Raw genomic sequence first — 11,930 nt, 5'->3', positions numbered from 1 at the left:
AATGGGCGCTCCCTCAGCACTGCCCCTCCGACAGTGCGGCGTTCCCTCAGCACTGCCACTCCGACAGTGCGGCGCTCCCTCAGCACTGCCCCTCCGACAGCGCGGCGCTTCCTCAGCACTGCCCCTCCGACAGCGCGGCGCTCCCTCAGCACTGCCCCTCCGACAGCGCGGCGCTCCCTCAGCACTGCCCCTCCGACAGCGCGGCGCTCCCTCAGCACTGCCCCTCCGACAGCGCGGCGCTCCCTCAGCACTGCCCCTCCGACAATGCGGCGCTCCCTCAGCACTGCCCCTCCGACAGCGCGGCGCTCCCTCAGCACTGCCCCTCCGACAGCGCGGCGCTCCCTCAGCACTGCCCCTCCGACAGCGCGGTGCTCCCTCAGCACTGCCCCTCCGACAGCGCGGTGCTCCCTCAGCACTGCCCCTCCGACAGCGCGGTGCTCCCTCAGCACTGCCCCTCCGACAGCGCGGCGCTCCCTCAGCACTGCCCCTCCGACAGCGCGGCGCTCCCTCAGCACTGCCCCTCCGACAGCGCGGTGCTCCCTCAGCACTGCCCCTCCGACAGCGCGGCGCTCCCTCAGCACTGCCACTCCGACAGCGCGGCGTTCCCTCAGCACTGCCTCTCCGACAATGCGGCGCTCCCTCAGCACTGCCCCTCCGACAATGCGGCGCTCCCTCAGCACTGCCACTCCGACAGCGCGGCGTTCCCTCAGCACTGCCTCTCCGACAATGCGGCGCTCCCTCAGCACTGCCCCTCCGACAATGCGGCGCTCCCTCAGCACTGCCCCTCCGACAGCGCGGTGCTCCCTCAGCACTGCCCCCCCGACAGCGCGGTGCTCCCTCAGCACTGCCCCTCCGACAGTGCGGTGCTCCCTCAGCACTGCCTCTCCGACAGCGCGGTGCTCCCTCAGCACTGCCTCTCCGACAGCGCGGTGCTCCCTCAGCACTGCCTCTCCGACAGCGCGGTGCTCCCTCAGCACTGCCCCTCCGACAGCGCGGTGCTCCCTCAGCACTGCCTCTCCGACAGTGCGGTGCTCCCTCAGCACTGCCCCTCCGACAGCGCGGTGCTCCCTCAGCACTGCCCCTCCGACTGTAATGGGAAAGTGCCTTGTCTGCAAGGGGAGATTATAATCATACTGTGTGCAGATAAAGATCTTATACATTCCACAGTCTGTGATTAAAATATACATCCTGATATTTATATATTAAATGTCCAAATATGTGCAAAAGTGTAAACGAGTGGGATCCTGTGGGGATTGGTCGATGGTTCTGGCTCAAAGTCTCGATGGTTGCTCCTCATCGTTCTGGCAATTTCCACAGCAGACCTGTGAGAGCAAGGGAAGTGGGAGCAAAGCACGGCAGGCTTAGAACATTCGAGCGTTTAAAACTAAGGCACAGATACACAACAGGAAACACAGCTCCGCGGGCAGGGTGTATAGTGTGTACAAAGCTCACCCACAGGAGGATCAAAGAGGCAGCTCTTGCACCATCATCTCCCCTAGAAATTCCTAATGCCATCGAACCAGGAGCAAATGTGATTGGTTAATCTGGTCTGCCCCAGACTCTCGTCCTTAAAGAAATTGTAACATACCATAACCAACCTACCTACCCTGGCCCCACACCCCCCCTCCTCCCCCACCCCACCCTCGCACCCCTCCTCCCCCACCCCACCCTCGCACCCCTCCTCCCCCACCCCACCCTCGCACCCCTCCTCCCCCACCCCACCCAACCCCCCACCCCACCCACCCTCCCCCCTCTCCACCCACCCTCCCCCCCCCTCTCTACCCATCCTCCCCCCAAAGCCCCCTCACTGACCAGCCATCACTAACACGGGGAGCCTCAGACTGCGACATGTTTAACTCAGTTACAGAGGCGAGCAGCAAAGCTTTGTGAGAGGAGAGCTGTGCCTTACCACAGGTTAGTGATGATGGAACCCTCACTCATTGCAATGCTTACTTACTGCAATCAGCAGTTTAGGTTAGTGTTGTTAGACCTGTCGTTAGTCACAGTGGTAAGCAGTATAGGTTAGTAACATTGGACCTGTTGCTAGTTACAGCTGTTAGTTATGATCAGCAATGCAGGTTAGTGAGGTTGGACTGTTGCTAGTTACAGCGGGAAGCAGTGGAATGCTTGGTCCCCTCAAAGTACACATTGCCGGTTTATTGAGGGAGCCATTCACCAAAAGCTTGATTGTGTGATTATCAGCTCACACACAGACCAGGCCATAATACCAGCTCATTTCTGTGGAGAGAGGAGGAGACGAGCTCAGGCACAAGGTGGTGGACTGCACACTGTGTTCAGATAATACGTCAAACTTACTATCTATCTATTCTTTCAATGGCAGCTGTTTCCTCCTGATCTCAGTTTTAAATGGGCGGTCCCTTATTCCGAGACTATGTCCCCTAGTTTTAGTTTCCCCTATGAGTGGAAATATCCTCTCTGCATCCACCTTGTCGAGCCCCCTCATTATGTTTCGATAAGATCACCTCTCATTTTTCTGAACTCCAATGTGTAGAGGCCCAACCTACTCAACCTGTCCTCATAAGTCAAACCCCCCATCTCCGGAATCAACCTAGTGAACCTTCTTTGAACAGCCTCCAATGCAAGTATATCCTTAAATACGGAGACCAAAACTGTACGCAGTACTCCAGGTGTGGCCTCACCTGGAGCAGGACTTCTCTGCTTTTATACTCTATCCCCCTTGCAATAAAGGCCAACATTCCATTTGTCTTTCTGATCACTTACTGTACCTGCATACTAACTTTTTGTGTTTCATGCCCAAGGACTCCCAGGTCCCTCTGTACTGCAGCACTTTGCAATTTCTCTCCATTTCAATTATAATCTGCTTTTTTATTTTTCCTGCCAAAGTGGATAACCTCACACTTTCCCACATTATACTCCATCTGCCAAATGTTTTCGCACTCACTTATCCTGTCTATAAGGGAAAGGGGATAGGGAGGGGAGAGGAGGGGGCGAGGGGAGAGGAGGGGGCGAGGGGAGAGGAGGGGGCGAGGGGAGAGGAGGGGGCGAGGGGAGAGGAGGGGGCGAGGGGCGAGGAGGGGGCGAGGGGCGAGGAGGGGAGAGGAGCGGGCGAGGGAGGGGAGAGGAGGGGGGAGGAGGGGGGAGGGGAGAGGAGGGGGCGAGGGAGGGGAGGGGAGAGGAGGGGGCGAGGGAGGGGAGGGGGAGGGGAGAGGAGGGGGCGAGGGAGGGGAGGGGAGAGGAGGGGGCGAGGGAGGGGAGGGGGAGGGGAGAGGAGGGGGCGAGGGAGGGGAGGGGGCGAGGGAGGGGAGGTGGCGAGGGAGGGGAGGTGAGTGAGGGGAGGGTGCGGGGAAGTGTTGCAGGAACGGTGTGCTGACTGCAGAGGGAGGGCAGTTCAGTCCGCTAGATGTCACTACATTGTCCCGAGACACCCCAGGGTACAGGCCCCTCCCTCACTGCCGGTGGTCCCGCCTCACCTGCTGACTGAAGATTCGCTGCAGCAATCCCCTCTTGACCGGGGGCTGGGCCTGGCCCCTCCAGTCCAGGTCTGGGGGTAAAGTGCCGTCGCTCCCAAACACGCTCAGCTCACTGAAACACCCCGTCTCGATCATCTGAAACCCAAAACACAGCAAGATCATCAACTCCGCAATAATTCAACTCCACGGCAGCGGGAACATCCCGGGGTATGGGGGCGGGGGAGACCGAGACCATCCCGGGGTACGGGGGCGGGGGGAACATCCCAGGGTACGGGGGCGGGGGGAACATCCCGGGGTACGGGGGCGGGGGGGAACATCCCAGGGTACGGGGGCGGGGGGAACATCCTGGGGTACGGGGGCGGGGGAGACCATCCCGGGGTACGGGGGCAGGGGGAACATCCCGGGGTTCGGGGGCAGGGGAACATCCCGGGGTACGGGGGCGGGGGGAACATCCCGGGGTACGGGGGCGGGGGAGACCATCCCGGGGTGCGGGGGAGACCATCCCGGGGTACGGGGGGGGAACATCCCGGGGTACGGGGGGGGAACATCCCGGGGTACGGGGGCGGGGGGAACATCCCGGGGTACGGGGGGGGAACATCCCAGGGTACGGGGGCGGGGGGGAACATCCCAGGGTACGGGGGCGGGGGAGACCATCCCGGGGTACGGGGGCGGGGGAGACCATCCCGGGGTACGGGGGCGGGGGAGACCATCCCGGGGTACGGGGGGAACATCCCGGGGTACGGGGGGAACATCCCGGGGTACGGGGGGAACATCCCGGGGTACGGGGGAGACCATCCCGGGGTACGGGGGCGGGGGAGACCATCCCGGGGTACGGGGGAACATCCCGGGGTACGGGGGGAACATCCCGGGGTACGGGGGGAACATCCCGGGGTACGGGGGGAACATCCCGGGGTACGGGGGGAACATCCCGGGGTACGGGGGGGGAACATCCCGGGGTACGGGGGGGGGGGAACATCCCGGGGTACGGGGGCGGGGGGGAACATCCCAGGGTACGGGGGCGGGGGAGACCATCCCGGGGTACGGGGGCGGGGGAGACCATCCCGGGGTACGGGGGCGGGGGAGACCATCCCGGGGTACGGGGGGAACATCCCGGGGTACGGGGGGAACATCCCGGGGTACGGGGGGAACATCCCGGGGTACGGGGGAGACCATCCCGGGGTACGGGGGCGGGGGAGACCATCCCGGGGTACGGGGGAACATCCCGGGGTACGGGGGGAACATCCCGGGGTACGGGGGAACATCCCGGGGTACGGGGGGAACATCCCGGGGTACGGGGGGAACATCCCGGGGTACGGGGGGGGAACATCCCGGGGTACGGGGGGGGGAACATCCCGGGGTACGGGGGGGGGGGGCTGCGTTGTGCTCACTGCACACACTGGGTACCGAGGAATCCTGTGCACTCGGAGTTGAGCAGTGACTGAACGCTCGGGTTACACCTCCCCGTGGTGGGGCTGAACTTTAAGTACCTCATTCTGCCAGGGGATGGAGACGGACCCGGTGGAAAATCTGGCGTAGAAGTCATTGTCCGCAGGCTCCAGTTCCACCCCTTTCACCGTGGAGAACTGCTCAATATCCAGCACATCCTTGCAGTAGATAGCTTGCGGCTGGACAAAGACAGAGTGAATGTGGGTGAGATGCAGAGCACAGCGCCAGAGTAAGACTATTGCCAGACAGACAAGGAGGACCAGGTAGGGAGTGCACATCTCACTCTCTAATACTGGTGGGTGCGATAGTTTCTGGGGAGTGCAGCCTGAGCCAAGTCCACAGCACCACGGGTGGATCAGCTGTACAGGAGGGGAGAAGACAGGTCATAAAAAGCCATAGTGGTAGGGGATTCAATAGTCAGGGGAGCAGACAGGCACTTCTGTGGCCGCAGACATGACTCCAGGATGGTATGTTGCCTCCCTCGTGCCAGGGTCAACGATGTCACTGAGCGGCTGCAGGGCATTCTGGGGGGAAGAGGGTCAATAAGCTAGAGGTCGTGGTCCACATTGGGATGAGGTTCTGCAGGCAGAGTTTAGGGAGTTAATAGAGAGATTAAAAAGCAGGACCTCAAAAGATAGTAATGTCCAGATTACTCCCGATGTCACGAGCTAGTGAGTACAGAAATAGGAGGGTAGAGCAAATGGCTGGAGAGATGGTACAGATGGGAGGGCTTTAGATTCCTGAGGCATTGGGACTGTTTCTGGGAGAGGTGGAACCTGTGCAGGCTGGACGGGTTACACCTCAACAGAGCCGGGACCAATATCCTCGCGGGGGGGGGGGGGTTTGCTAGTGCTGTTGGGGAGGGTTTAAACTAGCTTGGCAGGGGGATGGGAACCTGAGAATAGATTCAGTGGGGAGGGGAGTAAAGCTGGAATTGGGCAATAAAAAAGTAGGAAGTGAATTAGGAAGACAGAGGAAACAAGGACTGGAAAATAGACAAGGGAGTTTGGCCGTGCTAAATGGTGTATACCTCAATGCAAGGAGTATAGCGAATAAGGCGGATGAGCTGAGGGCACAGATAGACACTTGGGAGTACGATATTATAACTATTACTGAGACATGGCTGAAAGAAAGGCAGGATTGGCAGCTCAACATTCCTGGTTACAGGGTTTTCCGACGCGTAGAGAGGGGTAAAGGAGGGGAGGGCAACATTGCTGTAATTGTTTCTTTAACCAGTGAGGAGGGATAATATGTTAGAGGGATCATCAAACGAGGCCATGTGAGTCGAACTGAAAAACATAAAGGGGCGATCACACTGGGAGTGTACTACAGACCCCAAAACAATCAGAGGGAGATAGAAGAGCAAATATGTGGGCAAATTTCTGAGAAGTGCAAAACTGTAGAGCTGTAATAGTGGGGGATTTCAACTACCCGAATATTAACTGGGATAGAATTAGTGTGAATGGTACAGAGAGTACGGAATTCCTAAAATGCATTCAGGAGAGCGTTTTTAGCCAGTATGTAACGCCCAACACGGGAGGGGGCGGTTATGGACCTGGTTTGGGGGAATGAAGAGGGGCCGGTGGAAGGGGTATCAGTGGGGGAGCATTTTGGTGCTAGTGATCATAATTCAGTTAGATTTAGGGTAGTTATGGAAAAGGACCAGGAATAAAAGTTCTCAATTGGGATAAAGCCAGTTTTGCTGAGCTGAGATGGGATTTGGCCAAAGTGGACTGCAAACAGCTGCTTGATGGTAAATCAGTGTCAGAGCAGTGGGAGGCATTCGAGGAGGCGATCCGGAGGGTACAGAGCAAGTATGTTCCCACAAGGGAAAAGGGGAAAAGCTGGCACGAACAAATCTAGAGCCCCCTGGATGTCAAAGGGCACATAGGGTAAGATAAAGAGAAAAAGGGAGGCAAACAAAATCTAGGAAAGAAAAAGTTTTATAAATACATAAAGAGCAAGAGGATAACTAGAGAAAGAGTGGGGCCCATTAGATGAAATGACAGAAATCTGTGTATGGAAGCAGAAACCATGGGTATGGTTTTGAATGAGTACTTGTCATCTGCTATCACAAAAGAGAGGGGCAGACTTTGTAGTTGAGGAGTGTGAACTATTAGATGAGATAAACAGAGAGAAATATTATGGGGTTTAGCATCTTTGAGAGTGGATAAATCCCCAGGCCCGGATGAAATGTACTCCAGGCTGTTACATTATCCCCCACATGCACCGTAATTGAAGCCAGGAGTGGCAGGTACTCTGCTGTTTACTGGAGAATCTCTACAGATCTTCAACGCAATTATATTCTGACTCAGAAGCGAGATACCGACCGTGACCCGAGGCTGACTGCTTAAATAAAATAATGCAAGGTCAGTACAGCATGGTGTCATCATCCCATTCTCTGATCCCAGCCCACCCCCCCACTCCCACCCCACCCTAGCCCCTTCCCCGCTCCCACTCACCTCACACTGCCCCTGTGCCAGCACAATTTGCTTTCTCTAGCATCTTACCTTTTTGCACACAAGGGACTGCAACCAGAGCGTGAAAATGGGTCTCGCACTTACATCAGGTACAAACAATGGCTCCACCATGCCTGCTTCCAAGCGTTTGAAGTTAATGTTTTGAAATAGAGGGTGTTCCTTTATCTCGCAGGATCCCCGCCCGCAGCAGCCCACACGCTCCTGGGGGTTTTTATTCAGTAACTGTGGAAACAGTGAATGTCATCAAACCTCCCCCACTACAAACCGTATCTCACCGAGGATGTCTCGCCTCGTGGGGGAATCTACAACTAGGTGGCACAGTCTCAGAATAAGGGGGTCGCCCATTTAAGACGGAGATGAGGAAGAATTTCTTCTCTGAGGGTTGTAAATAATACACACACCAAACCAACCTGGGAATACTGGGAGTGTATTAAGTGATTGGGAATATCGGGAGTATACTAAATGTTAAGATTTTTCCCATATTTACCATCGAAATGTATTTGTCAACTTGAAGTAAGGATGCAAGTGACAGAGCCAGTTTGTTGTTACCGTTTGAGAGATGGCAGACTGTCCAATCTCACCTGCCACTTGGCTGTAACATTCAGCATTGTTTCCCCAGTCACAGAGACTCGTTATGTCTGTAAGCCTGTAATTACCATGTCCAAGCACCAGAGAGCTTATTCCCTGGAGTCCCAAGGGATCCCACAATCCCTTGGGAGCACCTGTGTATATGGAGGCCTCACATGCTGGAAAGGCACGCCGAGATTTGTAATAAAGGACTACGGTCACACCTTACTTTCAGCTTGCAGTATCGAGTCTGACTCTTTATTCAAGACATAACACTCACCATCATACACAGGGAACGCGCCTCCAGCGAGAAATTGGCAGAATAGGACTGCTGCCCCTCCTTCACCAGCCTCTCCACCTCCTCCCGCGTCATCTTCTTCTTACGCTGCTGAAACGGTGACTGTCCCTCAATCATCTCGTACAGCAGGCAGCCCAGGCCCCACCAGTCAGGGCTGAACGAATAACGTTCATTCTTCACTACCTCAGGAGCTTGAAGGGGTTTAAACAATGAAGACGTTGCAGAAATTATCCGGTCTGCACCAGTATCTCTCCCTCTCGTTCTCTCAATTCATCACTCTCCAGGGGAGGGGCCGGAAGAGTTGGAGCATTGCACAAATTTTGAAGTTGGACCTAGAGAAAAGACGGCATACCTCACTCCCCATCTCCCTCGCCCCCTCCATCTCTCTCTTTTTCTCCCTCTTTCTCCTTGGAAGTCAGATCCAGGCAGAGAGATTTAAATACAAGGCCCTCACCAGAGCCCTGGTAGCCTCATAACACGGAGGTCTGTGTCTCTATCAGTCTTCAGGAGCAATCCATGCTGTAACCATCACAGATTGTATGGACCTCCGCTCCCTGAACCACACTATCTAGTACATGGCTGTAACCAGCAAAATCTGCTTCAAAGTTGTTTGAACAGGATGTAATGAATGCCGTCTTTTCTCTAGATCCAACTTCAAAATTTGTGCAATGCTCCAACTCTTCCGGCCCCTCCCCTTCTCTCCACGTCTCACCTCCCTCCCCCCTCCCCACGAACCCCCCTCACTCCCACGTCCGCCTCTCCTCCCCACGTTCCCCCCTCAAGTTCCTCCTCCACACGTTTCCCCCCCGCTCTCCCCACACGTTTCCCCCCCGCTCTCCCCACACGTTTCCCCCCTTCTCCCCACACGTTTCCCCCCTTCTCCCCACACGTTTCCCCCCCGCTCTCCCCACACGTTTCCCCCCTTCTCCCCACACGTTCCCCCTCCCGCTCTCCCCACACGTTCCCCCTCCCGCTCTCCCCACACGTTTCCCCCCTTCTCCCCACACGTTTCCCCCTCCCGCTCTCCCCACACGTTCCCCCTCCCGCTCTCCCCACACGTTTCCCCCCCCTTCTCCCCACACGTTTCCCCCTCCCGCTCTCCCCACACGTTCCCCCTCCCGCTCTCCCCACACGTTCCCCCTCCCGCTCTCCCCACACGTTTCCCCCCCCCTCTCCCCACACGTTTCCCCCTCCCGCTCTCCCCACACGTTTCCCCCCTTCTCCCCACACGTTTCCCCCTCCCGCTCTCCCCACACGTTTCCCCCCTTCTCCCCACACGTTTCCCCCCTTCTCCCCACACGTTTCCCCCCCGCTCTCCCCACACGTTTCCCCCCTTCTCCCCACACGTTTCCCCCCTTCTCCCCACACGTTTCCCCCCTTCTCCCCACACGTTTCCCCCCCGCTCTCCCCACACATTTCCCCCCTTCTCCCCACACGTTTCCCCCCTTCTCCCCACACGTTTCCCCCCTTGTCCCCACACGTTTCCCCCCTTCTCCCCACACGTTTCCCCCCCCGCTCTCCCCACACGTTTCCCCCCCCCCCTCTCCCCACACGTTTCCCCCCCGCTCTCCCCACACGTTTCCCCCCCTCTCCCCACACGTTTCCCCCCCTCTCCCCACACGTTTCCCCCCTTCTCCCCACACGTTTCCCCCCTTCTCCCCACACGTTTCCCCCCTTCTCCCCACACGTTTCCCCCTCCCGCTCTCCCCACACGTTTCCCCCTCCCGCTCTCCCCACACGTTTCCCCCCTTCTCCCCACACGTTTCCCCCTCCCGCTCTCCCCACACGTTTCCCCCCTTCTCCCCACACGTTTCCCCCCCTCTCCCCACACTGTTCTCCCCCCCTCTCCCCACACCGTTCTCCCCCCCCTCTCCCCACACCGTTCTCCCCCCCCACGTTCTCCCCCCCCCACGCTCTTCCCCCCCCTCCCCACACTCTTCCCCCCTCTCCCCACACGTTCTCCCCCCCCTCTCCCCACACCGTTCTCCCCCCCCTCCCCACACCGTTCTCCCCCCCCTCCCCACACCGTTCTCCCCCCCCCTCGCTCTTCCCCCCCCCTCCCCACACTCTTCCCCCCCCTCCCCACACTCTTCCCCCCTCTCCCCACACGTTCTCCCCCCCTCTCCCCACACGTTTCCCCCTCCCGCTCTCCCCACACGTTTCCCCCCTTCTCCCCACACTCTTCCCCCCTCTCCCCACACGTTTCCCCCCTCTCCCCACACGTTCTCCCCCCCTCTCCCCACACCGTTCTCCCCCCCCTCCCCACACCGTTCTCCCCCCCCACGCTCTTCCCCCCCCTCCCCACACTCTTCCCCCCCTCCCCACACTCCCCCCCCCTCCCCACACTCCCCCCCCTCCCCACACTCTCCCCCCCCTCCCCACACTCTCCCCCCCCCTCCCCACACTCTTCCCCCCCCCTCCCCACACTCTTCCCCCCCCCTCCCCACACTCTCCCCCCCCCACCCCACACTCTCCCCCCCCCCACCCCACACTCTTTCCCCCCCCCTCCCCACACTCTCCCCCCACCCCCTCCCCACACTCTCCCCACACTCTCCCCCCTCCCCACACTCTTTCCCCCCCCCCCACACGTTCAGCCCCCCCTCCCCACACTCTCCCCCCCCCACCCCACACTCTTCCCCCCCCTCCCCACACTCTCCCCCCTCCCCACACTCTCCCCCCCACCCCACACTCTTCCCCCCCCCTCCCCACACTCTCCCCCCTCCCACACTCTTCCCCCCCCCCCACACTCTCCCCCCTCCCCACACTCTCCCCCCCACCCCACACTCTTCCCCCCCCCCTCCCCACACTCTCCCCCCTCCCCACACTCTTCCCCCCCCCCCCACACGTTCAGCCCCCCTCCCCACACGTTCAGCCCCCCTCCCCACACGTTCTCCCCCCCTCCCCACACGTTCTCCCCCCCCCCACTCCCCGCACGTTCTCCCCCCCCCCACTCCCCGCACGTCCTCCCCCCCTCCCCACACGTCCTCCCCCCCACTCCCCACACGTTCTCTCCCCCCCCTCCCCACACGTCCTCCCCCCCCACTCCCCACACGTTCTCTCCCCCCCCTCCCCGCACGTCCTCCCCCCCCACTCCCCACACGTTCTCTCCCCCCCTCCCCACACCGTTCTCTCCCCCCCCTCCCCGCACGTCCTCCCCCCCCACTCCCCACACGTTCTCTCCCCCCCCTCCCACACCGTTCTCCCCCCCCCTCCCCCCACACCGTTCTCCCCCCCCCCTCCCCCACACCGTTCTCCCCCCCCTCCCCCCCCCCCTCTCCCCACACCGTTCTCCCCCCCCTCTCCCACACGTTCTCCTCCCCCCCCCTCTCCCCCCCCTCCCCACACCGTTCTCCCCCCCCCTCCCCCCACACCGTTCTCCCCCCCTCCCCCCCCCTCTCCCCACACCGTTCTCCCCCCCCCCTCTCGCCCCACACCGTTCTCTCCCCCCCCCCCCCTCTCCCCACACCGTTCTTCCCCCCCCCTCCCCCCCCTCTCCCCACACCGTTCTCCCCCCCCCTCCCCCCCCCCTCTCCCCACACCGTTCTCTCCCCCCCCCCCCTCTCCCCACACCCCCTCTCCCCACACCGTTCTTCCCCCCCCCTCCCCCCCCTCTCCCCACACCGTTCTCCCCCCCCCTCTCCCCACACCGTTCTCCTCCCCCCCCCCTCTCCCCCCCCTCCCCACACC

The 11,930-nt window shown here is 60.2% G+C and overlaps 1 protein-coding gene across 3 annotated transcripts; it reads right to left on the bottom strand.

The window, feature by feature from the left end:
• Positions 1 to 311: 311 nt before the first annotated feature.
• LOC139246997 (G protein-coupled receptor kinase 6-like) lies at positions 312 to 8,879 on the bottom strand. 3 transcript variants are annotated; one of them, XM_070871464.1, is made up of 5 exons: positions 8,226 to 8,879; positions 7,463 to 7,600; positions 4,940 to 5,077; positions 3,453 to 3,587; positions 312 to 1,322 (listed from the first exon to the last, which is right to left on the bottom strand). In XM_070871464.1, the coding sequence occupies exons 1-5, from the start codon at positions 8,358 to 8,360 to the stop codon at positions 1,272 to 1,274; spliced, it is 597 nt and encodes a 198-aa protein (XP_070727565.1). In that variant the 5' UTR covers positions 8,361 to 8,879; the 3' UTR covers positions 312 to 1,271. The 3 variants fall into 3 exon arrangements, with proteins under 3 accessions (XP_070727565.1, XP_070727567.1, XP_070727566.1); XM_070871465.1 differs by lacking the exon at positions 312 to 1,322 and adding an exon at positions 1,814 to 2,238; XM_070871466.1 differs by lacking the exon at positions 7,463 to 7,600.
• Between the last annotated feature and the right edge of the window lie 3,051 nt (positions 8,880 to 11,930).

The sequence above is a fragment of the Pristiophorus japonicus genome, unplaced genomic scaffold, assembly GCF_044704955.1.
Source record: "Pristiophorus japonicus isolate sPriJap1 unplaced genomic scaffold, sPriJap1.hap1 HAP1_SCAFFOLD_2497, whole genome shotgun sequence".
NCBI lineage: Eukaryota > Metazoa > Chordata > Chondrichthyes > Pristiophoridae > Pristiophorus > Pristiophorus japonicus.
Note: the sequence above shows the minus strand (reverse complement) of the source record. Positions and strands in the feature narration are given on the sequence as shown.